The 26,226-nt window shown below is 48.3% G+C and overlaps 1 protein-coding gene across 1 annotated transcript in view; it reads left to right on the top strand.

The window, feature by feature from the left end:
• The first annotated feature begins 8,728 nt into the window (after window positions 1-8,728).
• PITPNA (phosphatidylinositol transfer protein alpha) overlaps window positions 8,729-26,226 on the top strand; it is a 36,713-nt gene continuing 19,215 nt past the window's right edge. The window contains exons 1-5 of the mRNA XM_063110188.1: window positions 8,729-8,962; window positions 12,795-12,825; window positions 17,421-17,566; window positions 21,129-21,220; window positions 26,089-26,096. Of these exons, the coding sequence (XP_062966258.1) occupies window positions 8,943-8,962; window positions 12,795-12,825; window positions 17,421-17,566; window positions 21,129-21,220; window positions 26,089-26,096 (297 nt within the window). The 5' untranslated portion in view covers window positions 8,729-8,942. The remainder of the gene's footprint in view (window positions 8,963-12,794; window positions 12,826-17,420; window positions 17,567-21,128; window positions 21,221-26,088; window positions 26,097-26,226) is intronic.

Below are 26,226 nucleotides of genomic sequence, written 5' to 3'. Positions count from 1 at the left end.
TATCATTGAACCATGGTAACAATCTAGGAATTAAATAGATACTATCATCCCTATTTTACAGCTGGAAAAATTGAGGCTCAGACAGGTGGAGTAACTTGCAAGATTAGAACCAGGTCCCACATATGGGTCTAAGTCATTGGATCAGGGTGGCAAAAGCCTGAGGAAGGGGAGCAGGCTCAGGCATGATCTCCGTTTCTTGAAGCCAAGCGCTTCCTCAGGGGAGTGGGGTGAGCTCTGCTCAGTAGAGTCATCTCAGCACAGAGGCTGATAGGTACTTGGAGCAATTCCCTGGTCACCCCAACCCCCAAGAGGAGTCCCGTGCGATGGGGAAGGGACCACAGGTTGATCAAAGGCAGTGGCACCAAGTGGCTACAGCCCTGTGATCTTCCCCCTTGTCCTCTAGTCTCCTGGTGGGCAGGAGCAGGAAATGACCCCAGGCCCTCTATCAACCAGCAAGAAAGTAGGCTGGGCCAGCCTCAGGAGTGCTGCTAGGAGCCCCTCTGCAGTCTCCCTAGACGCTGGGGCCTAGGCATGCCTTTGGGGTTGGCTTTCTCCAAACCCTCTAGGCCTCTGCCTACGGTTCCCACTGCCTGCGCCTCTACATAGGGAAGGTTCTAGCCCTCAGGAAGGCCAGAGATATGATTGCAGGCCCTTATGGATTCTTTCTATTGTGCTCCATCTCCCTTCCCTTCTTGTTCCCAGTATTGTCCTGGTCAAAAGAACTACTCAAACCCTCCTTGTCATGGCCCTGGGCTGTGCAGTCTGAGGAGGGCATCACATTGCCCTAGGACCCAAGGACACTGAAAATGGTGGAACATCCACTATCAGGGTTACATGTGCAGGACTGTCCCGACAGTAGCACAAGGACAATCAGCCAAGTGGAATGTTGGATGGACTTGCATGTCAGCCTGTGGTGCATTCGGGCAGATATACAACCAGGGGCAGAGGGGGTGAGGGGTCTGACTTCTCAACAGAATCGGGGCTATTTCAGCAGCAGCCTCCTCCCTCTGAAGAACAGTACGAGGGGTTCTCATGGGTCCTTGGGGCAGTGAGGTACCTTATCTGTGCCCATCACTAGGGGCCCAACTCAAGGATGGTAGCCCATTTTCCTCAAATCCAGACTGTGGGATTATGAGGCTTAGGAGCCCAGGACCCCCAAAGTGAGTTGGTTATTCACGGGCTGCAGCCCTCCCCTGGGGTGAGGGGTCAGAGTGAGCAGGTGGGCTCTGTGAGCCTGTCCCCGCCAAACCCTGGGGTGAAAACTGAGCTTTCCGGGTGCTGGACAGGAGGTGCAGCACCCACAGGGGTGGCGGCCATGCGCAGCACAGCCTTTCCCTGCCAGCACCGCGCTACCACCTACGCCCCTTGGTCTTTGAGGTTAGTGGTTCTCACCAGCCTGGGCAGCTTCCAGACCTTGGCCCTTCTCAGAGTGAGGCCCCATCACCCCATGCTGAGGAGGCAATGAGGGAAGAGCACAGGTGAGAGGCCCCGCCACATCCTGTCTAGGTGACCTTAGACGAGTCTGGAGCTTCAGTCTCCTCATCTGTAAAATGGTGGTACTAGTACCCTCACAGTGCAGCTAAGCGAGCATGGAGGTAAAGCACCTGCACGGTACAATGCCTGGCACTCAACAGCTACTTAACAGTAGCAACACCATTTTCAGGACCCTGGAAGGTGGCAGATAGCACAGGGAAGGAGGTTCATGTAGCAGGGTCCCTGCTTTAGGCAGCTCTGACCAGGACAGACTCATGGCCAAGTAAAGAAAGATCTGTATCTTCTGACCCCTCTCAGAACCCCTCTCTATGCAAAAGCCTTAAGAAGTTATTCCCTTGTTCATTTCTCTTTTATGTCTTTCACATTCTGGTTAGACTTGGCCAAGAAGCTTCTCAAGAGAATCTCTAAATGGTGGACAGGTTTACCATGAGCAGGGTGACTCAAATCACGGCCATGGAGGCAGCACCTCCATGTCACCCCCTTGTAAAGCTGCTTGGCCATGCCTGTGTGTATGTGCGTGTGTGCGCACGCGTGTGTGTGAGACTGTGAGGTGTATCCTGGGCATGTCAGGGTGTGTGTATGTTTGGAGGAATGTGTAGGAGCTTGTCTGTGTGCCTCTCCACCTGGATGGAAAAGAGGGGAAGGATCTTGCCTCTCTGAATCCCTTTCCATTTCTAGAAAGAACACCTAAGCAGGCCAGGCCCAAAGACCCAGCCCAGGCCCTCTGAGTGGCACCTCAAGGGTTAATTGGTCCCTGTGTTAACCAAGGTCAGTACAGTGTCTCTGACAACTCAGCCGCTGACCCTGACTCTTCCTGCCCCTCTGCTGTTTCTAGTACCTGGCTTACTTCCTGGCACACAGTAAGCACTCAATAAATGTATGCTGAGAATGACTAAGAAGTGCTTCCTCCTTGGCTCCTGCATCTATTTCTCCCCATATCATACAGCCCCTTGCCTCTCGTCTCTTGCTCAGACTCCCTGTCACTTGTCTGCCATGTGCTCCCTGACCCCACCTCTCTCCTAGGCTGCATTTGCTGGTCTGGCCACCTGCACTGCCATTTGGAAACATGTGGGAGGGACAAAATAAGAGGCCTCTTGGGTGGGAAAACCAACGCTGCTGGTGAATTGTGGTTCTGAAGAGACCCCCCCTTTCCTTTTGTCCCAAGGCAGTGGTCATGGGACTGACTGTCCCTCCTACACATTTCCCACCAAGCTGGTCATGCTGCCACCAGGACCCTGAGCAGTGGCAGCAGGAGGGAGGGAGCCCACTGCGGTGGAGGGGACTCGAGGCCCAGGGGAGGGTGTGGATGGCCTGGGGGCCCCTGCACGGCAGCCAGGGCAGAGACGCTGGCTGGATGTGTGTGGTGGCTGCTCCGGGTCAGCACTGCAAACTCAAAAGCTGGGCTCCACCACGTCCTTTCCTTGCTACCTTTCGTTTTCCCACTTTAGATGGAGACGGCACAGAGAAATGTTCCTCCAGTGTAAGTAGAGCCACAGCATAAGCTCTCAGGTGATACAGGGGCAGCTAGACCTTGACCTCCATGTCAGGGACACAGGAAGATTTGGTAGGGACTGGGGGGACCTGGAAGCTGCAGCCCCCATCTAAGGGGACAGTTTTGACACAGCTTCAACCAATTATTGCCATGTGAAAATGAACACGGCGTATATCCAGATCTGCTGACTTTTTTCAAGAGAAGCAGGAAATCCTGAGCTTCATATAAAATATCCCCATTTTCAAATGTTGGCTCAAATGAACTATATATATATATATATAAAAGACAGCTGCTCAAGTCCTTTTTAACGCTATGTAGGCCAAATACTGTCAGAGGTAGGGAGAGGGAAGAGGAGGTAAAGGCTTCCTGACCTCTCGTGAGTGCCCAAAGCATGTGCTGTTTCCTTCCTCTGCTCCAGCAGGTATTATCCTTGTCTCCCTCCTGCACAGACTGTGGCCTCACATGGGCTGGGGGCTTTTTTGCTTTACTTTTGTCTCCTCCAGCCTGGCTCATAATGAATGTTGTTGAGCAGGCAAATGGGTCCCACACTCTAATCTCTAACACTCTTGAGCAGCCCACAGTCCCTAATCTAGGGATGGGGGGTGTCAGGAGAAGCTCAGAGCACAGCCAGCTCACCCTCACAGGCCTGAGTCTCTCCCCTGCCAAGCCTGTCCACTGCTCCTCTGCCCAGGGGACCGAGCCGGGCGGCCAGGGTCACGTGTCTATCTCTCCACTGGAACGAACGCACGCTCCCTGAAATGCTCCACAATGGTCACCAATCTACCTCCAGTGCTGACAATGGTGCCTGGCATGGAATAGCTGCTCAATAAATATTTGGGGGGTGACATTTAAAAAGAGATACAGACAGACAGACAGAAATAAACAGAAAAGAGGCTAAAACAGACTGAGACTGAGGCTGGGAGAAGAGCATGCTCTCCCCAGCCAGGAAGGGACAGAGCAGAAGATGGAGAGAAACAGTGAAACACAGTCCTCCGCAAGATACCCAGAGATGGGTCACAGGTGCAGCTGCCAGCAAGGCGACAAGGGCCCGCCAGACGGGAGACACCGTGCAGGGGCTGGAACCCGGAGATCCACACACACAAAGACAAAGGGGAGAGAGAGCCCGAGACAGAGCAGAGAGAGCAGACGGGGGAAAGGAGACAGCTGCAAAGAGAAGAAACACAGGCTGAAGGTGCATTTCCCTGAGCACAGTAACGAAGACTGAGAGCGCAGCGAGGGGAGAGAGAAATGTCCAGAGAGGGGAGACAGGAAGGGAGGAACGAGAGACAGAGGAATGCTGAGAGAGGAGGCACGAGAGAGACAGAGAGACGGAGAACAGAAAGAGAGAGAGGGAAAGAGAGACAGAGAGGAAGCTAGAACGAGGACAGAGAGGTGCAGTGGAGATGGAGAGATGGAGCGAGGCAAAGACAGAGAGACCGAAAGACAGCCGCGACACTCCCTAGTCACTTCGTTCTCTCTTTCCTCCTTTCAGCCTGATGCATGCAGAAGCAGTTTTGAGGAGCAGTGGTGTCTGTCTCTCCTTCCTCACAACACCCTTTCCTCAATAATAATAATATGCAAATGTGCCGTGCATAGCACAAAATTGCTTTTCGCACATTGCCCCATCTAATGAGTCCCAGCAATCCCACGAGGCAGGGGCTTATCACTGTCCCCATTTCACAGTTGAAGAAGCTGAGGCACAGAGAGGTTAAGTGACTTATACAAGGTCACACAGGTAGGAAGTGGTAGGGCTGGGAGTCCAAGGCATCAGGCACCAGGGGGTCTGTTCCCAGAGTGGGGCTGCTGGTTCCCTGCAAGGCACAGTTAGAGAGTGGCGTAGCCCCCGCAGCTAACGGCTAACCCCTATGCATACCTGAAGCAAACTTGCTAGAGTAACAGAGGTAAGAAACAGAACTCAAAGTAAAATGTGAAAAAAAATAATACGTGGACCTTGTTTGGATACTGAACTTCTCTAAAAGAAACTACAACTTTTTTTTTTTTAGGTAATCAGGGAAATTTGAACATGAACTGGGGATGAGATAAAAATCAAAAAATTATTATTAATTTTGTTAAGTATGATAACGGCATTGTGGATTCGTAAGAAAATATTGACATTTCTAGAATGCATGCTGAAACATGGAGGGGCGAGATGACACAATGTCTGAGATCAGCTTTAAAATTCTTTAGAACTGAAAAGAGATGAAGTAAGAGGGGCAAAATCTCAACAGCATTTGACTCTGGGAGATGAGGAAGGGGTTCCTAAGGCCCTGCAATGGCTCCCCTGCCCATGGAACAGAGGGACACTTCTCTAGCTTGGTACTCAAGGCCCTACCCCCAACCCCGCCAGTGTGCCCACTCATGCTCTAACCAGCATGCTCTGCCCCACCCCAGCCCACCCCTCCCTTTCCACCCACACAGAATCCTGCCTCTGCACCTTTTTTTTTTTTTTTTTTTTTTAAAAGATGACCGGTAAGGGGATCTTAACCCTTGACTTGGTGTTGTCAGCACCACGCTCAGCCAGTGAGCGAACCGGCCATCCGTATATGGGATCCGAACCCGGGGCCTTGGCGCTATCAGCACCGCACTCTACCGAGTGAGCCACGGGCCGGCCCGTGCCTCTGCACCTTTGCCTTTGCTAGTTCTCTCGGGAGAATCCATTCCCTCTTCTAAGACAAATCTGGCTCAAGTCCCCCATGTCCTGGGTGCTTCCTGTAGTTCCTTGAAGCTTCTCCAGCACCGTTTCTCTTTATCACAAGCTAATCACAGTTTTCTACAAATGCAAGTTCTCCTCTCCATGAGCTCCTGGAGGGCAGAGGCTGTTCCTCACGTATTTTTATGTTTTTTTTTTTTTTTTTTTTATTTCCCCCTAACGCCCAGCAACAGCCCTCTAATCTCATCTCAACAAAACTCTTATCAACTCAGGAGCTAGCTTAGCAACAACTCCTCTCCTCATTCAGGTCTCAGTGTAAACACTGCCTCTTCCAAGAGTCCTCCCTGGCCACTTGACTAATGCTGCCTGCCAAGGCCAGAGTTACCTGTTCAGCTTCTTCATAACATTTACCATTACCCAAAGTGATTTCTGTATATGTTTATATTCTTTCTTTCTTTCTTTCTTTTTTTTTAAAGATGACCGGTAAGGGGATCTTAACCCTTGACTTGGTGTTGTCAGCACCACGCTCAGCCAGTGAGCAAACCGGCCATCTGTATATGGGATCCGAACCCGGGGCCTTGGTGTTATCAGCACCGCACTCTCCCGAGTGAGCCACGGGCTGGCCCTATATTCTGCTTTCCCCCACTCAGCAAGGGAAGGACCTCATTTTTCTCAGTCACCCTTGTATCCTAAAGTGCCTAGAAAAAGAACTACGATAGGGCCAAGTGCTCAATCAATATTTATGAGTCAACGAGTAAATGAGTAAATGTAGTTTTCCCAACTAGACTGTAAGCTCCCAGAGGGCAGGGTTTGGTTACTTCCTGGAGAGAGCCAGAGCATGGCATTTGTTAAATAACTATTCATGGATATTATGTAGGGGGAAAAGCCCTATGCTAGGGGGTCAGAGGACTAGGGTCCCAGCAACTTACTTAACCTTGGATTTTGGGTCATAACGTATCTCCTTTCTCGTACTTCCCTTCAGTGGCTTGGGCTTGGATTTCTGGAGCTGTCTATATTCCCACTCTGGGATTGATGAATGAGTGGCCAACACGAGCAATACTCAGGGTGGTCCTGGGGCACAGTTGGCTTGACAGCAATATGGCCACCTGCTCCACCCTCCCTTCCCAAGTCCCTATCTTGGGCAGCCCACTCGCCATCTCACCGGATGCTCCTCGAGCACCCTGCACTCCATGAGTCCAGCACTGGAGTCATTATCTGTCTGTGCCAACCTGCCTTTCCTGGGTTCTCAGTGAAGGCAGTACCACCCACCAGGCTCCCCAGCCAGAAACCTAGGTGGTTTTCTCGCCTCCTCTTTCACTCTCACCCTCTCAGCCAAGTAGTAAACACATCTTGCTGAGTTTACCTTCTGAGTTGCTCCTGAATTCATCCCTTCCTTTTCTTCCCTCCCACCACTGTCCTGGTCCACCTTCACCTGGACTTCTGCAGCAGCCTCCTAACTAGTCTCCCTGCCTCTCTGGCCCACTCCATCCCTTCTCCCCCACTTAGCCATCAGAGTGAGCCTTCACACACTAAGCCTGCTCACATCACTGCTCATAACCCTCAAATGCTCTCCCATGGCCCTTAGGATGGACTCCAAACACTTCATCAGCACCCACCAAGAACTTCATTACTTGGCCCCAACCCGCCTGCAGCTTCTCAGCCCCCACACTTTATGCTCCGGTCACTTATCTCAGTTCCCCCAAATGCACCATCTTGGCTCCAGCTTTTTTTTTTTTTTTTTTATGAAGCAGTTTTATTTATTTATTTATTTATTTTGTCGTTTTTTCGTGACCAGCACTCAGCCAGTGAGTGCACCGGTCAGTCCTATATAGGATCCGAACCCGCGGCGGGAGTGTCACCGCGCTGCCAGCGCAGCACTCTACCGAGTGCGCCACAGGCTCGGCCCTTGGCTCCAGCTTTTGCCTTTACTCTGCCTGCTACTCTCTTCTCCTCCCCAGCCCCTTGCAGATCTCAGTTTAGAATCTCTAGGGCTGGCCCGTGGCTCACTTGGGAGAGTGCGCTGCTGATAACACCAAGGCCACAGATTCGGATCCTATATAGGGATGGCCGGTTTGCTCACTGGCTGAGCGTGGTGCGGACAACACCAAGCCAAGGGTTAAGATCCCCTTACCAGTCATCTTTAAAAAAAAAAAAAAAAAGAATCTCTTAGTAGTCAGGACGCTTTCCCTGACTACGCCCCACACTCAGTAAGGTGCCCCTCCCCCTCCAGTGTAATCCCACCAAACCTGTGTTTCACCTCACAGCCCCTTTTCATTCTAATTGCCTGCCTCTGTCTCCTCCAGCCACCCACGTACCCACCCCTGACTTGACCCTGGGCTAGAAAGTATCTGCCTTGTTCACTCTCTCAGCAAAGCACAGGCTTTGGTACACAGCAGGCACTCAGCAAATATCTACTGGATGAATGACATTACACTAAGACTGCTGGGTTCAAATCTCAGCTCCATCACATATTAGCTGCGGACGTGAACAAATATTTCATCCTCTACCTCCTGCTCCTCACTCATAAAGTGGAAAGAGTAATAGTGCCCTTCTGCTAGAGGTGTTGTGAGGAATCAAGCACTTGCACATACATTTGGCTATTATTGATTTTTTTTTTTTTTTTTTTTTTTTTCGTGACCGGCGCTCAGCCAGGGAGTGCACCGGTCATTCCTATATAGGATCCGAACCCGCGGCGGGAGCGTCGCCGCGCTGCTAGCGCAGCACGCTACCGAGTGCGCCACGGGCTCAGCCCCCTATTATTGATATTTTTTTGTCACAGCCTTTTCCTGGGTCTCGATCCACCCCACCGGCAAGGCCCAAACCTACAGTTGCATCCCTTCCGGCTGCAGAAGCGCATTCACACCTAAAGCCCTGCGGCACTCCTAAGTGTCTGCTCCGCCAGGCCTACTGTCCCGGTCCTGCGCACGCCGGGAACCCCCTTGGGCGCAGACGCCTACGCCGCGGCCCATTTAAGGACGGGAGGGGGCGGACCCGGGAAGGCTCCGCCTCCTCGCTGAGGTCAGCGCGCACCGCTGCGTGTGACGCTCTGGTTGCCGCAGAGACGCCCCGCCCCCGCGCGGCGCTGCGGAACCGGAGCTCCGGGCGGCGTCGGCAGCGGCGCGCGAGGCTGGGAGGCCGGGGCGGCAGGAGTCGGCGCGGCGACCGCAGCGAGAGCGGCGGGGACGGAGCAGACCACGACAAAGACGCACAGGCAGCCGGGCCGGGCCGGGCCACGGGGAGAGCGTCCGCGGGGAAGCGGGCGGGAGGCCGGGCGGGCCGAAGGTAGCCACTGAGCCTTGAAGCGACATGGTGCTGCTCAAGGAGTAGTGAGTGTCCGGCCGGCCGTGCGCAAGCGAGGAGGCGGGGAGGGTCGGGGATGACTACCAGGGAGGTTGATGGCCCGGCGGAGGGGACGGACAGCGCTAGATGGGCTGTTGGACGGCCCAGCAGGGACTGAGGGGGACAGTGAAGGCGGGATAGGGCCTGAGGTGGGGCCAAGGGGAATGGAGAGGGCCGGACAGCACCCGAGGTGGGGCCCTGGGGCAGTGAAGGCCAAATAGGCCTGAGGAGAGGCCGAGGGGACACTGAGGGCCAGATAGGGCCTGAAGTGGGGTCAAGGGGACAGTGAAAGCCGGACAGGGCATGAGGAGTGGCCGAGGGGATCCAGAGCACTGGATGAGATGTGGGGTGGTTCTACAGTGGGGGCTGAGGGATGAAGGGGCCAGCCAGAACTGCAGGAGGGACTGAGAGGACCGTGGCGAGGTGGAGGAGTTGTTTTGAGGGGCTGAGGAACAGTCGGACAAGGGCAGGCAGGACTGATAACTGGCAGTGGTGGGGAGGGGTTTCAGGGCTGAACAGTACTAAGGGGCAGCAGAGATCAGACAAGACGGTTCCAGGAATGGAGTTGAGATGATGAGGACGAATGCTAAAGGGAACCTGGAGTCTGAGGAGTGGCTTAGGCATCAGAGGAAGGATTGTAATAAGTGGACACAGGAAGAGGACTAGGGAGTCAGGGCCAGGCTTGGGTGACAGGGGAAGGGTCTGAGGAGATAAAGCAGAGTGCGCTGAGATACGGGGGGCTGGAGTAACATGGTGCCCAAGTGGTAGGTGCAGAAGAGGAGGCATTTGTCTGTACCAGCTAGCTGCCAAAAAAAAAAAAAAAAAAAAAAAAAAGGAAGAGGAGGCATTTGGAAAAAAGCTTGGGATGATTGCTTGGTGCTTGGGGACACTTGGGTGAGGAGTCCAGAAAATACTGGGCAGGGTCTGAAGTGATATTAGGGAGTTATGGCGATGGGAAGTTACCAGGGTGGAGGACAGTCCAGAGAGTATGTTTGTGAATAAGTGTACCTATTATTGGAGCTGGAGGGGACCAAGATAAGGGTAGCCTCTTTCTCTAGGTGATTCTCAGTCTTGGTGCAAAGAGATGGGGAAAATGCTCTGAGAAATTGAGGAGGTTTCCATAAAGCCATTAATTGAGGAAAGACATTGAAGAGTGAGGGAATTCTTGAGTGGTGACTGAGGGTGAGGGGTGGGAAAGTGGTGACTTCCTGTAGGAGTTACAGAGATTGGTTTGCCCCTGAAATCCAGGTGATTGGGTAACAGGTGGGAATGTTGGATTGCTAAATCTTTCAAGTACAAGATAACCCATCCCTGAAGCTCATGGTTCCAAGTAAACATCACAGGGCTTTTTTTCCCCCAAAGAGGAGAAATTGGATGTGCACATGTAGAACCTTCAATGAAACTGTGCTTCCTTGGAGCGGGGAGTAAGTGGGCAACATTGGGCCAGAAGTCCAAAAGTGGGCGATGTCCAAGTAGGGAGCAACTTGTGGAACTCTCTTGGTCACAAGGCAGGTGTACAGAGGGCTCTTTCCATTTGTCAGTGAAGGCATTTTGTCCATCCCTACCAGGCTTGCTCCTTGGAGGTGTTTAGGACATTTAGGGCAAAGTGTGGAGTTTGGATAACAAAGGGAGCAGAGACCTAGCCTGATACCTCATCTGAAGAGCATTATTTTGAGGCCCCACCACCTCTATTTCTTGACACCCAGTCTGGTGGTGAGGAGGAAGAACCTTAGGATGCCAAAAGGAGGAGAACGTGGTGCACTTTGTATTTTAATCTTGAATGTTCAGACTAACAGGCTTGTCCCATTCTTCTGATCCTTTTTCCTATTTCCAGATGACCCTAGAATCTGTAGCAATCTGTAGTTTTGAAAAGAAGGACAGGCAGGGAAAGGAAGGGACCTTCAGAAGACATCTGAGTGAGTTTTGAAGAAAGGTACTCCTCTCCCATTCTTTGTTCTCCTCCCCTTGAAGCCTGTCAGGGAAAGGTCCAAGGAGCTGGGGGTACGGAGCCTGCCTGGCACCTGCGTTTCCTTCCTGCCTTACTTATGCCCTGTGTTTGCATCCCTGGGCGGGACAGGGCAGGGGGGGGTGCATCTGAGACACTTGGCTGTGGCTGCAGCGCTGCAGCTCTAGGAAGGGTGCGAGTGAAGGTCATACTACAGTGAGCATGTCTCTGGTCTCAGCACAGCAGTGCCTCTGTGACCCCATCCTTTGGAATTGTACCCTATAACTGCTGAAGTGGTTTTGTTCCCAGAGAGCAAGGGAGAGATGTCTGGGTGTGCAGCTGTAATGTAAGCAGCCTTAGAGCATCCTGCCAGGAATTGTCCAATGCCACTCTCTTTTGTGGGGAGACTTGGTGCCCACCCAAGGTCTCAAGATTGTCACCTTTGATTTTTCTGACACTTCCTCTAACAGGATTTTGCTTGATTTGATTTATATAAATTCTTGGATGTGATTTTTGCTGCTATTCTTAAAGATAAAAGGTTTGTTGTTTTCTAGGAAGTTTCTTCTAAGGGTGCAGAAAAATTCTGGCCTCCAAGTTGGGAGTATTTTTTGCATGGTTGGCTTTCTCTAATGGGAGGAGAGCATTTAGTGGCAGCATTCAATAAACTGGAGGATTTACATTATATGAGTCGTTCTGGAGGAAGAGAGTTGGTAGCAGGCAGTGAAGACTTGGAGCCCATTTTGCTTTTCCTGCTACTTTTCTGCTTGGTGCCTCGCTTTCAGTGTGATGTTTTCCTCAGACCCCTCTGTGTGCTTCTTGCTTCCTGGGGGACCTTCATGGAACTAGAAAATAGCTATTTACCAGCCTGCAGCAAGGAGCCTGACTGGTGAGCCTACTGCATAGGAAGGAGGGCATAGCAGCTCGTGCTTCACCAAGCATGCAAGACACAGAAGGGCCCAGCAGGTTCCAGCAAGGGTCTGGGGACTGAGAATCCAAGCTTGGGAACTGGCTTGGCTTGTATGAGTACAAGCACGGGTTTTTGTCTCAGCTCTCTGAGCTCACAGCTTTGTACTGGGGTTTGGCTGCTGATCTGTGTTACAAATGCAAGCCACCTGGAGAAGTGCCACTAGCCCTTGCACTTCTGTGGAGTTCTGACTCTTGTGGGGACTTAGCTGGCCATGGCTTCTCCATTAGGTTACTAGTGTTACCTCAAACAGTTAATTGGTGGTCATTGAAATGGAAAAGAAAAAAAGAAAGTGATCAGTTGGGGTGCCTTCGGACAGCTTCTAGAGGTTAGGATACAAGTTCTTTTTTGGTGGCTTCATGGTAGTAGCTTGTATTGTAATATCCTGCCCCAGAGCAGAGGTGGTTGGTATGTGCTCTTAGGGTGATTAAGCCTCCAAGGGGCTTGGCCCTTTCCTAGCCTTTCACCTTGAGGTCTGTCGTTGGGAGGTTGGGTCCACAGAGGTATAAATCCCCAGGGCCTGATCCTTTGGGTCTGACTCCTCATGGTGGGTCCTCTGTGTTAGCCTCTCTGTTTTACTAAACTTATTGGCAAGACTTGTTGGGAAAGATATGGATGAGGGAGGCGGAAAAGAAGACAACTCCAAAATTGAGACAGAGACCTGGGATGTGGCTGGTGGGTGGTAGGGGGACAGGTTTGCACTGAATCACAGGGTTCTAAATGGAATGCCAGAAGGGCGCAGAGGCTCCTAGCCTCAAAGCACTCTGAAGGCTGTTCTCTGCTGAGTTTTTATTGGTGAGTATAGTGTCCTATGCAACAAAATGTTATATACTGTTCTAAGGTGATGCTTTAAGAGCCTCGGGCAGGTTTCAGAACCTCAAATTGATACTCTCCTTTCCCTCTCTTGTAGTCGAGTCATCCTGCCAGTGTCTGTAGATGAGGTAAGTCCTTTTTCTTTCTTATCTATAGTTATATATAAGTGCTTGTGTCATTGACTAAGTTGGGCTCTGAGTGGCCATACTGTTCATAGAGTTTTCATATTTGTTCTAACACAGAGATAACCAGTGCTCAATGTGAATTTTCCTGGTGCCACTTTGAATAGAAGGAAGGCATTCATTTTTTATATACAGGCAACTGTGTGCAACCTGCCCCAAACTGTTGGCATGCTGGATGACTTTTGAATAGAGACTAAAACAGCCCTTTCTACCTGCTAAGACTGTGTCTTTAGGGGGCATGTTATTGATGGGATTGTGTGCATTTCTGAGACCTCCATGACTTGTCTGGGAAGTCTGCATGGCTCTCTCTGGTTGTGCAACAAACCAGCAGGGCAGGAAATCTCTGAGGCCCTCCCTAGCCACACTAGGTAACTGCTGGAAAGACCAAGACACAGAACCTTCCTTTTATAGAGGGCAGGAGATAACAAATAGGTTTAGCTTGCCCTCTGTCCCTTTATGGTTCTCAGGTCTAATGGCCTGTGTATGGGGATCTGGCAGCAGTATTTACCATAAGAAGGTTCATAGACCACGCTGACTCAGAGTTGGTCTCTTGGACAGTAGAAGAGTGTCACGAAGCCTCCCTTGTCCCTCCCTTCCCCTGAACTTCCTCCAGTCGTCTCTCCTGGTATAACCCTGTTTTATGCTTCTTTCTGAATCCACAGCACCACTCCACCCCCCACCAGCTTCCAGTTAAACTCAAGTTTGGGTGAAGTTTGTCAGCCAGTATAGTGCCCCCAGTCACTGGGCTTCATCTCTCTCTCCTGCAGTGTTAGCATGAAGCTCCTGTGTTAACTTCCACTCTGTTCCAAATATGAACTGGATGTTTGAAAAATGAAATCAGACCAACAGAATCCGCAGCAGTCTTTAGCTGAGACAAATATCCAAGCTTGTTGGCCCCCAAGAGGAGTGGGCAGGGATTGGGGGGCTACATGTCTGAGAAGAGCTATGGAGACCTGGGAGAGGTGGCCAGAGGTGGGCCTTGAACATGAGGTGGTGGTCTGGGAAGGACAGATATGAGAAATGAGACTGGGGAACATGGGGAAAAGAGGAGATAACTAGATAGATGCTGTGATCCCTGGAGGCACCTGAGATGTACCTGGGTCCAGAGAACCAGGTGCCTGGGCTGACAGGTGTTGGTTTGGGGGGGGTCCTGTTAACCCATCTCATTTGGGGGCCTTGCTGTCTTTTTTAAAAATAGCAAGTGATGATCTTCCAAATCAGAAGGCCAAGCAGGAAGACCCAGCATGTCCCTTGACCTGAAACTTAGCTCTGGGAAGTCCAGTGACTTCCACTCTGCTGTACAGAATGATCCCGCACCCCCGTTCGGGAAAATATCTCCTAGGAACTTGGCATTTCCTCAGTGTGGTCTTTAGGGGTGAAATGGATCTTTTTACAGGGAGTTTCTTGAGGGAATGAAGGGTAGGAATGTCTCTGAGAAGTGCTGCAGATAAGGAAGGCCAGAACTGTCCTGGCGCACCTCTTGGCTGCTCTACAGTAAGGCTGGAGGGGCCAGAAAGCTGATTGTTAATGGTGGGGTCAAGAATGGAAGGAAAGGGGAACTCTCATCTTGAGAGTGTCTACGATTGTCAGTTTTTAGCTTGTGATGGTTTTTTTGCAGTATTGAGAAAGGGGCGGGATAGGGTAGGGGTGGGATAATCAAAGCCTGAACTCTAAGCAGAAGCTTGGGAAGTAAGCGCTGGTTAGGATTCGTCTGTCTGCCTGGTGATGGTCAGCTCACTCTCAGCAAGACACCACTGACAGGAAAGCAGCACATGGCCTGTGTAGGATTGAAATGGAAGCTGCTCTTTTGATGGCTTGAATCTTAGTTCCAGAAGATCAGAAAAATCTTGAATAGGGAGGCTGAAGAAGAAACAAGTAATGATCAACCTTCTTAGAACCTTTATCAATAACCCCTTCCTGACTCAACGGTTCACATGGGAACAGCCCAGCATCATGTGACTGGTGGATTCACTTCTTAAATTGGAGGCCATGACTTGAGGCCCTTGGAGCTTTCTGATTTGCAGGGAAAAGAGAAGAAAGAGAAAAGAGGTCATGTTTTTATAATCATCCTGATGGCCTGAATCAATATTTGGGGCATAATTAGCTTCTGGCTGGCAAGAGCCTTTGGCCTAACATGGCACAGGGTTTCTAGGCATTCTGCAGCAGAGCAAGAAAGCACTGGCTCTCATGGGTGTGTCCACAGTGGTTCCTGGCTCAGGTCAGCCCACCCTCTACCTTGGGCAGGGCTATTTTACTTTTCCTTTCTAGAGATTCATGGCACCATCCCTCTGTGGTACCCACCCTGATGGGATCATGTGGGTAGGACCAACAACTGTATTATTTTTTGTGACATGTTTTATGTTAGTAGTTGAGGCCACCTACTACATCTTCCTGAGCTCCCAATCCCAGATTGCCAAAGTGATGGAGTTTGTTTTTCTCAGCTGTCTTAGTTCTTTAGGACAAAGGAACAAATTTCAAGGATAGGGAGCATTGTCCTAGGCCTGAGGAGGCTTGGAATCCTGGTCTCCTTGGGGTTGTTTATCTGATTTAATGCTCTGATTCCCACAATTACCTCCACCCCTTCTAGTCTGGCTTTCTCAGGGTGCTCTGACATGAAAAGTATCCCCCTCACTTGTAGCTTATGCAGGCCAGTCTGACTTACCCCTTTGGATTAACAAAACTGCCTTCACTTGTCTCATGGGATTAAAGGATCACAATATCAAGAGAGATTAAAGGGGGAAGATGCCAGCCAACAGACTGATCCTCTTAGAGCCTGCCGTCTGATTCCTGCAGCTGAAGAAAAAGCAAATGAAGGCGATTAGTCTTTGCCTGGGGGCCCCTCCCCACGCAGCTTCACCAGCCAGCATCCCTGTCCCCTCCACCAGGCCCTCTCCCCAGCCTGCCCTTTAGGATTGCTGAGTCAGTGCTTAGATGTTCTCATGACTCTTCTCTGAAGCAGAGTTACTGCTCCTTCTTAGGAATCCCTGGCTCAGCCAAATCCTGACTCACTTGATAGTGGTTTTCATGTGTGCCTCAGCTAGGGGGTGGACTTGGAGAGGCACAGGGACAGTTTGGGGTTCCATGGGGTCATCGAGGCAGCAGTGAGATTGCTCAGGATTGTCATGGTCAAGGCTCTCACCTAGATGTTCCTCTTTATGAGATTAACTGAGCCTTGATTGCTTGCCTGGGCCTTTCCTTGGCATTTTGTACTGGGTTTTTGCTTTGGAAATTAGGGCTCTTTCAGCTTTGTGGTGAGCAGCGAATTCTTCAGGTGTCCTGATCTGCTGCTTCACCTTCCAGACTTTGTCCAGAAGTATCCCTGTGGTGCTTAGGAAGCTTCCTGGTAAAGCAGGCTTTCAAGTTTGAGGTGAAGCAGCCCTGAAAGCTGCTCCTTGCTGTTGCAGGCAGTGGTTTAAGTGGCAGCTGCCCAGAGGTACAGCCTCTCTACTTTAATCACCCCTGGGAGAGTACCAGGAGGTTGGGGAGGGAATGAAGAGGGTGAGGAAAACCTTAATCTCTCCCATCTCCAACGTGTTAAAGTAATCAGGTACCTTTTCTTTTTCTCATACTTCCTAACTGTTGCCTGCTTGGCCCTGGCAGCATTGGGGAAGATACATCCTTTGGTAAGATGTAACTTCCTGCATTAACTGTTGCTCTTCATTCCTTCTTCATCTTATTTTTCTCTCCAGACACCTTCCCTCAGAAAGAAAGGGGTATAAGAGCCACTGCCCAAGTCATTGGCCCTAACACCAAGCTGACCTGAGGGGGGGTCAGAGGAGGCCAGTGATCTTGACTGGTTGACTTGGTGGCATGTGACCCAAATAAAGGAAAATCAGGCTTTTGCCATCTAGTAACTGCCAACACAGAGGGTGTACCCAGCCAGCACAGACTGTGGGGTAGGAAACTGTACTCTCTAATACAGGAAGCACTTGCAGGAATCTGGAAAGCATCAGGCAGTTTGGTTGCCCAAAAGACTTTTCTTTGAGCTGTTTGTGGGGTGAGGAGGGGCCCAACACTGGAGGAAGAGCAGTAAATGAGCCAGTTTTACAGCAGAGGTTGTGGATTTCATAGAGTACTGGGCACCTTTGCTTGAAAAGAAGTCATGTCTTAGGATCTATTTAAATGAATGGGATAAGGAGATTTCTAGCAACCAACCGAGCTCCTGTTTTGGGGTCTTAATACCCTAGGCAGGCCCAGGGCAAAAGCTTTCTTGGACTCTATAATATTTGCTAGATGGTGGTATGAGGTTAAGTATATTCTTCTGCCTCTTTTTTTTTCCCCACCTGCCTCTTTATACCCTGATGGGTGGTGTGGAAATGGGAAGGACAAAATTAAACATACCTGATGGCTAAAGAGAGGCCATGGAGCAGCGTTCTCATTGCTTTGGGTGGATTAGGGCAAGGCACAGTGTGCACCTCCAGAATGAGCTCCTAGATGAAGGGACACCAGGGTGATCTAATTGGACAGTTATTGGCATCTGCACTATGTAATTGTTGTGAAGATTCTGTGTTGAGAATATGCCTGCCTCTCTGTTCCATTAGTATCAAGTAGGGCAGCTGTATTCTGTGGCTGAGGCCAGTAAGAATGAAACGGGTGGTGGTGAAGGCGTGGAGGTCCTGGTGAATGAACCGTATGAGAAGGACGGTGAGAAAGGCCAGTACACACACAAGATCTACCACTTACAGAGGTATGTGACCGCGGCGGCAGGGCCTGGTTTGGAAGTAGTGATAATGGTTAATTGGGGGTGTTTCTAGGTTCCTCAAGTTGCTTCACCTGTGAGAGTGGTCATAAGTGTTACTTTGTTCATTTAAAGATTTTTTTTTTTAAATAAAAGTAATACTTGCCCCACCAGGCTCTCAGTCCCCAGAGGTGAGTGTTTAGTTTCTTGTGGGCCCTTCCATTGTTTGTGAGCATACATGGGTTGTTTGTGTGTGTGTGTGTGTGTGTGTGTGTGTGTGTGTGTGTGTGTGTAAATGGGTGTTCGTTTCCTTTATTGTTATTTTATGTAGATGGATCATACTACATACAGTTCTTTGCTCTTTTGTTACTTATTATATCATAACTGCTTTTCTCTGTCAGCATATGCTGCCTTATTCTTTTAAAGTACAGGTAATATTCATAGTATTACATTGTACAGATTTGCTTTAAGTTGTTTAACCAGTCCGCTCTCAATGTGTATTTATAGTCATTTCCAGATGTCCACATACTCCAGTAAACTCCTTCTATGTAAATCTTTTGATGTACTTGTGTGTGTAAATCCATAGTAAGTGTTCCTAGAAGTAGAATTGCTGGGTCAGGTAGTATTTTAAAGTCTGATATTGTGAAATCAGCTGCCAGAGAAATGTTGGTACCTGTCTTTGGGTCAAACGCATACATATTCTTAAATGAAGCTTGAACTGATTTGTGTACCAAAATCCATAGCAAACTACACAAATTTGCTAACCAAAATAGTAATATTTCAGTAAGCTATGAGCTGACCCAAAAGACACTGAAAGCAGTAGTAAATATACATCAGTTGAATGGAAGTCAAACCAAGCTAGTTTTAGAAACTATCCAGAACTGGAAAAAATAAACCTGAATCTCTTTTTTTTTTAATTGTAGTAAACAATACATAACATAAAATTCACCATTTTAACCATATTTAAGTGTACAGTTTAATGGCCTTAAACACAGTTACATTGCTGTGCAACTTAAATCTGAATCTTAATTTCTACTCACTAAACTAAACTGAAACCAATTTCATTTTCTTTCTTTTTTTTTTTGGTGGCTGGCTGAACCCTTGACCTTGGTGTTATCACTCCACGCTCTAACCAAGTGAGCTCATCGGTCAGCCCAATTTCATTTTCATTTGGTAAAATCCCTGATTTACTATAGTCTGCTGCTCTGGTGATGGAAAAGTGCTAACCCAGAGGGGTCCAGGATTTTGCAGTGCTGGAGCCAGGAGAAGAGCAACACTGAGAAGTGGAGAGTAGTTTCACCGTGATCCCGTCTCTTGTCAGTGCATGCTTTTTCCACCATGCCTCCTGCTGCTGCTGCTCTGCCCCTGCTTTGAGTTGACTGCCAGCCAACCCTTACTGAAGAATAACAGTTGATTAAAATAAGACTCAAGACATGCCTTCCCCATAGTGTATCTGTAGTTTTTAAAGAGGTCTCTGAAAAAAAAATGGTGAGGTTGATATTTAGGCAGAGGGGGCCAGTTGGTTCCTCAAGACTCAGTTGGTCCGGGCCGGCCCGTGGCTCACTCGGAAGAGTGCGGTGCTGATAACACCAAGGCCCCGGGTTCGGATCCCATATACGGATGGCCGGTTCGCTCACTGGCTGAGCGTGGTGCTGACAACACCAAGTCAAGGGTTAAGATCCCCTTACCGGTCATCTTTAAAAAAAAAAAAAAAAAAAAAGACTCAGTTGGTCCAACCAAAGTAGCAGAGAGGAAGTCTGTACATAGGGGAGTGGGACCTGTCTCACCCTCTTCCTTGCAAAGGAGATTATAAATTTTGGGCTGCTACCACTACTCTTTCCTTAACACCAAAACACCCAAATTTAAAAAAAAGAAGCAGCCAATAGTGACTGCCACCACCACGTCTCCTCATGAGGACAGAAGCCTTACTCTGTCAGCCATCTAGTTGCACAAATCAGAAACGTGAACTCGCCACCACACTCTTCCTCGTCCCTTATATCAAATCAAGTTCTGTTGACCCCATCTCCTTAGTATCTCTAGCATGTCTATTTCTTTCCATCATCTCTTTCCTGGATTACTAGAGTGGCTCCAAACTGGTTTCCCTGCCTTCCATTTCTCCACACAGCTTCGAATATTCTGTCTGGAAGATCTGTTGCTCCCCAGCTTAAAAGCTATGGATGGTTTTCCTTTGTGCTCAGGATGAAGTCCATGCTCTCTAACGTAATTTACAAGATCTTTTATGACCCAACCTCTGCGTATTCTCTTGTATTCCCTGCCTCATACCTTGTACCAGCTACTCTGGACTTTTCTCTTTTTCTCCCAGCTATTCCCAACCCACTCCCTTCCTTTTGTCCAGTTTAGTCCTATTCTCTACTCCCTGTGTTTGTTTCATCCTAACTTTTCCTGAGGAGCCTCCCTCACCATGTTCTCACAGTGCTGTACCCCCTGGAGCCCTGGGCTCACCCCATTATGGCACGTACTTGCAGCGTGGTCATTTGCCTGGTTAGTCACACTCATCACTAGACTGTAACTCCTTGAAGGCAGGAGCCACGTCTGTTTTCTATGTGTATCCCCATTCCTGGAACATAGAAATACCTAAATGAATGTGGCAGTGAGTGAGTGCATCTCAGAGGATAGCTCTGAGTGCTCAGAGCTAGCTCTGCTGAGGTTAGCTCTTTTTTCTTCGGCCTGAGGCACTGAAGCTGATGAGTTTGCTAGAGCCTGCTAAAGACTATATGGATCACTGGTTGAAAACCAAGGAAAAGGAATATATGGGCCTTTTTTATAAACAAAATTGGGCTCATACTGTATATGTTGTTCTATAACCTGAGATAAAAAGAACTAAGTAGAAGAAAATATTTTATCCTGGGAGGCAGATGGCCCTGAGGCCCTCCTGGCCTCAGAACTGATAAAAGCAGATCAAATTATCTTGGATCCCATATTCTGAGTTAGTCAACCAATCACCCTGGCCCATAAACATAGAGTGGTATGTGCTTGGCTGTATCTCCTTTTTTTTTTTTTTTTTTTTTTTATTTGTATTTTATTATTATTTTGTTGTTGTTGTTGTCGTTTTTTCGTGACCGGCGCTCAACCAGTGAGTGCACCGGTCATTCCTATATAGGATCCGAACCCGCGGCGGGAGCGTCGCCGCGCTTCCAGCGCAGCACTCTACCGAGTGCGCCACGGGCTCAGCCCTTGGCTGTATCTCCTTTGTTTCTTATCCTTGTACTGTGTGGTATAATGCCCTGGGCCTGGTGAGCTCTGGACAGATGTGTAATGAAAATGTCATGGCTGATAAGCCATGACAGGTAGCCTGGGGTCTCACATGCTGTCCTGTTCCTGGTGGGTGATGGGGAAAGTTGTGGGTGGATTTAGTAGCCAGCGAGCTGGGGTGGCAGGCTTGACAGGTAGCGTCTCACATGCAAGAGTAACCTGCTTATCTCATGGAAAGTTACTTGTCAACTCCCCATTGAAGAGGCTGGGGTTGTGGCCCAAAGAATGTGATGTAAAAGCCTATTGTCTTCTTCCTCTCTCCTCCATTTCTCTTCATAACCCCTTTTTTTCACTATAGCAAAGTGCCCACGTTTGTTCGAATGCTGGCCCCAGAGGGAGCCCTGAATATACATGAGAAAGCATGGAATGCCTACCCTTATTGCAGAACCGGTGAGTGCAGACTTGGCTAGAAGCTGGAGTTTGGGCCCCAGGATAGATGAAGGTGCAGTCAAGGGGTGAGAGCACGTCGGGGCTTGTGTCCCAACTTCACTTTCCAGATTAAGCCAGTGAAAGTATGAAGTTGGGGGCTCCCTCAGGCTGGTGGTGAGTGTCAGTGTTGTCCAGCACAACTTGGTGGTCAACTGGGCGGGAACCACCAAGTAGTCATGGCCTGAAATGTCACAGAACCAGCCCCTCTTATTTGGGGATGGTATGATAATTTTGATTGCTTTTACTGATTATAAAAGTAATGTTCTGTGTATATATTTTGGAAAATAAATAGAAACAGAAGAAAATAATTACCCATAATTCTTTCATCACTAGATAGTCACTGTTAACAGTTAGTAATTTTTTTAGCCTTATTTTATTTTTAATATAAAGAAATGAAATTTATTTCTTTCAGTTTTGGAAGCTGGTAAGTCCACAGTCTAGGGAGTGCATCTGGTGAGGGCCTTCTTCTGGGTGGGAACTCTCTACAGGGTCTCATGCAACCAGGGTATCTCATGGCAAGAATGGCAAGAGTGCTCTTTCTAGACCTTTTTTTAGTGCATATATACAAGTATATATATGTACACACATACATATATTTAAAATCTCCAGACACATTTTCTAGACAAATTTTATATGATATGACTACAAATTTTTTAATTGCTCATTTTTCTTCAGTTAAATGGAGAAGTTTTTTCCTATCTACTATTTTTTAAAATTTATAATGGCTCATAGTATTCCATCATATAAATGTACCGGGATCTTTTTAAACCACTCCCCTACTGTTAGATATTGAATTTTCTAGTTCTAATGTGATATATTTGTGTTTGGCATGAAAAACAGCATTGAGGCCCAGGAACTCTTGAGCGAGGCAGTCATAGGAAAGGGCCTGTAGAGTGACTTCCCTGCCCCGGGGAAGGGCCAGGCCTAGACACCAAGAAAAGACAGCAAAGGGAAGATGATGTTGTTAGGGAAAAGCTGAAATAAGCCCAGTTTTTGATGACCAGGGATTTAGAAACAGCTATCCCCCAAATGTTATATATACACATGGAGTGGTCATGGCACATTTTTCAGGCGTTGGGGGGTGTCACTTCTAAGTGCTCTGAATTGATGGCTTATGTTGAACCAGCATGTTCTGTAGGTGAGGGCAGGGGTGAAACTTCCTTAATCTTGGCCATTCTCCTGTCTGGAGTTTATGAAAAGGAAAGAAAAGATTTAAACCTCCACAGAGGACTTTCTTTTCTAGTCTAGAAATTCTGGGATTCCTTTTGAGTAGTTCAGACTCTTAGCTTTCCAAGATTCCTAGGTTTCAAGGGCCATCTAGGAGTAGACCTCTTGGAAGACCCATACTGGTACTGATTCATATCCCGGGGGGAGGGGTCCCTAGAAGTCCCCTGGAACTTGTCATTGAGGTGGGTGACCTTTCCTCCAGCCAACCTTCATTTCTTGGCACAGACAGTCTGGCTGTGGGGTCCTCCTGCCAACCTCTGCTTACCTGCACTGCTTTACTTGCTTTATTTGTTGGGATCTGGACTCCCTAGATTGTATCTTATGAGGATATAATCCTTATGTGACCCATGTGATCCTTATCCTGTAGACTTTAGGAATGTCTAAAGTCGAGAACACAGGATCATTGCTCTTTCCAATTCTCAGTGGCCCTACACAGGTTCAGGGACCTTGTATCAGGAGATGCACGGTCATTGGTGAGCCCTGGGATGTGTAACAGTTTTATTGCTGTAACTGAAAATGTAAACATCACTGCTCCCGGCAGGAAGCTGTTAAATTCTTGGAAACAAGGCACACGCACACATTCTTAAAAGACAGTGTGCAGGGGCCGGCCTGTGGCTCACTCGGGAGAGTGTGGTGCTGATAACACCAAGGCCACGGGTTCGGATCCCATATAGGGATGGCCGGTTAGCTCAATGGGTGAGCGTGGTGCTGACAACACCAAGTCAAGGGTTAAGATCCCCTTACCGGTCATCTTTTAAAAAAAAAAAAAAGACAGTGTGCAGTGTGGCTGGGTGTGTCTGGTCTATGGCCAAAGGTGAATTTTCTTGATGTCTGAGAGGGTTGCAGTAAGCATGCGTTGTAAGAACCTTAGCCAACTTGGCATAAGGGAAGCAAAAAGATAGCCTGGACTTCTCCATGCCTGGGGCAGGGTTCCGTGTTCACAGCTTGTATGAACTGAGAGATGCCGCTGTCCTCTGTGTAGTTCTGGGGAGAGTGTGCAGTGCTGACATGAGCATTTTTCTAGACAGCAGATGTTAGTTTACATGTAGACTCTTGGCCAAAAGGAAAAAAAAAAAAATGTAATTTCTAAATACTGTACCCCATGAAGAAGAGAGAGAGGGACTGGGGGAGGAAACATTGGTTTCTTCAGTGGGTGCTGACCTCATAGAATCCACCTTCATGCAGAATGAATATATACAATCTTAGATCTGTTCAGTTTGATACTTGCTCTTTTAAAATATAGGGCTGGCCGGTTAGCTCTTTTGGTTAGAGCGTGTTGCTGATGACACCAAGGTTCGATCCCTGTACCCACCAGCTGCCAAAAACAAAAACAAAAACACAAGAAATATAAATAAGCAAGAAAGGCTACTTTTCAGTTCCCTCTGGGGGTCAGTGGGAGAGGTGATTAGTTCAAACATTTTAGCTTGGCCTAAGTAGATCAAAGTTTGAGGTGATATGGCTAAAGGAGCACAGAGTAAAATTCCCCATGCCTTTTGGAGGGCTCTCACCTTATTCTGAGTGGAATGAAAATAGATTCGGAATACACTACTCATTATCAGCTTTTTCTGTTTTCTCTCTTTTTCTGTCTCTTTTCCCCTGAAGCTGATGGGTTAGGACATGTGGAAGGGGTAAGATGGGGGTTGGTGTGAATGAAAGTGAGAAGAAAAAAAATGTTTTTCTTTCTCCTTCAACCTCTCCCTCTAACCTTATCCCTTGGCTGGATACAGTATCACTATGCCATGCTTTAAAAGTACCTTATTGTAGGGCCGAGCCCGTGGCACACTCGGGAGAGTGCGGCGCTGGGAGCGCAGCGACGTTCCCGCCGCGGGTTCGGATCCTATATAGGAATGGCCAGTGCGCTCCCTGGCTGAGTACTGGTCACGAAAAAGACAAAAAATAAAAAATAAAAAAATAAAAATACCTTATTGTACCAGCCAGCTGCCAAAATAAACAAGCCTTATTAAGGGCTGGCTGGTTAGCTCAGTTGGTTAGAGCATGGTGCTGAGAACACCAAGGTCCAGGGTTCAATCTCTGTACCAGCTAACCACCAAAAAAAAAAACCACAGAAAAATCTTATTAGTCTTATTTGGAAAGGGTAGTTTTCCAACTACAAAGGTTTTCCTGCTGCTTTTCCCATGTATCTAGGATTATGATTTGAGGAAAAAGGAATGCTGTGAGTGCAGAGGTGTTTGGTGCGGCAGGGAGGGCTAGAGGTCATGGGTTCAGAAACCCAATTCGTCAGAACTGAGTGGATCTGTTCCTCAGCGTCTCACAAAGACTGATGAGTAAAAACCTCAAATGCCAATCCATGAAGTTATATCGAAATACAAAATTACTAATGAAATCAGATATTCCTGTTGGCTGATCAGGGCATTCTTTCCTTGTGGATTCTTCTATTTGGGAAACCAACTCATAATCAGAATACCAACGTGTAGTGAAAAATGTCCATTGATTAGCACATTCTGTCCCTACAGAGCTAAACTAGGAGAAGTTTTCTTAGAGAACATGGATTCAGAATAAGATGGTTAGTTGCAGGAGCTTAATGGCTAGTGTCATCAAACCAGGCCAGCCTGATGCTGCTATCTCCGCTCTGGAGATGGAGCTGCTAGATGTGTCACAATGCAGGCTGGGGCTCCTGCTCCATGACAGCATGGAGAATTTCTGACAAATTGGCCTCTTTGGACTTCCCTTCAATGGATATTATACCCATCATTTCCTTTTTTTAACACTATTTTCTTCAAGCTGATAACAGGGCATTTATTTCAATGACAGGTCTTTTACTTATACTCTTAATCTGGTGCTTCCTTAAAAGTATCTTTCATTGGATTTTGAGAAATTACTGACAGTTTTTTGGGTTATTTCCACACATGGTAGATCGTATCCCCTATATTTCAACTTTTCCTCATTTCAGTCTCAGAGGTAACCTTAGTTTCAGTTTTGGAGTTAGGGAATTTGTTAGCCTTATATATTTTCCAAACAATGGCAGCGTGGCATCTGTTGGAAATTGAGATAGCTCCTAAATTGAGAGGGGACAGAACAAACAGGGCCGTCATCAGGAGGAGAGCTAGTTGGTTCCCTAGTGACACGAGAGCTGCAGTAATTTTCTCTGATAAATAATTGAACTCTGTTTTCCGAGGGGGTCCCATTACAATGAGCAGGAGTGCACAGCATGAGAGGTTTGGTTACAGTGTGAGGAAGGATGCAGAGGACAGATAGACAGCACCTGGCCTAAGGCAGCCCTGGGAGGTGGGGGCGGGCACCCAGGGGATGCTCTGATGGCAGAGTGATGGGTTGCAGTGCTTCAGCTGATCAGAGCCAGTTCCTTTCCTTGCCCTGCTGGAAAGAATCCCAAGAAGCCCATAGTGACATCACTTTAATTAAACTCCAGATTTGGTCTTTGGGGACTTTTGTATGAGTAAGATGTGAGGGTTGACACATTGAAGTATTGCTAGCTCACTGGGGCTTGGAGGTGCCTATGGAGTAAGCCACAGGGAGTGAAGAGCTCTGCTGTTCATGGTCCTGGGCGGGGGTAGGGGGGAAGATTTTTATTCATCATCATTAATTTTTTTCTCTCTTCTTTCCATGATCTTGCCTTGGAGCAGTTATTACAGTAAGTATTGTCAGGGGAGTTGGACTTGTACATGATTTATAAGAGAAGGAGAAATAAAAATGTAACTGCATTGGAGGTCCTGGGTATTCTCTTTCCCTTGGGTGACATTTGGAGTTGTTGAGGCCCAATC

Source organism: Cynocephalus volans, chromosome 10 (genome assembly GCF_027409185.1).
Source record: "Cynocephalus volans isolate mCynVol1 chromosome 10, mCynVol1.pri, whole genome shotgun sequence".
Lineage (NCBI taxonomy): Eukaryota > Metazoa > Chordata > Mammalia > Dermoptera > Cynocephalidae > Cynocephalus > Cynocephalus volans.
Note: the sequence above shows the minus strand (reverse complement) of the source record. Positions and strands in the feature narration are given on the sequence as shown.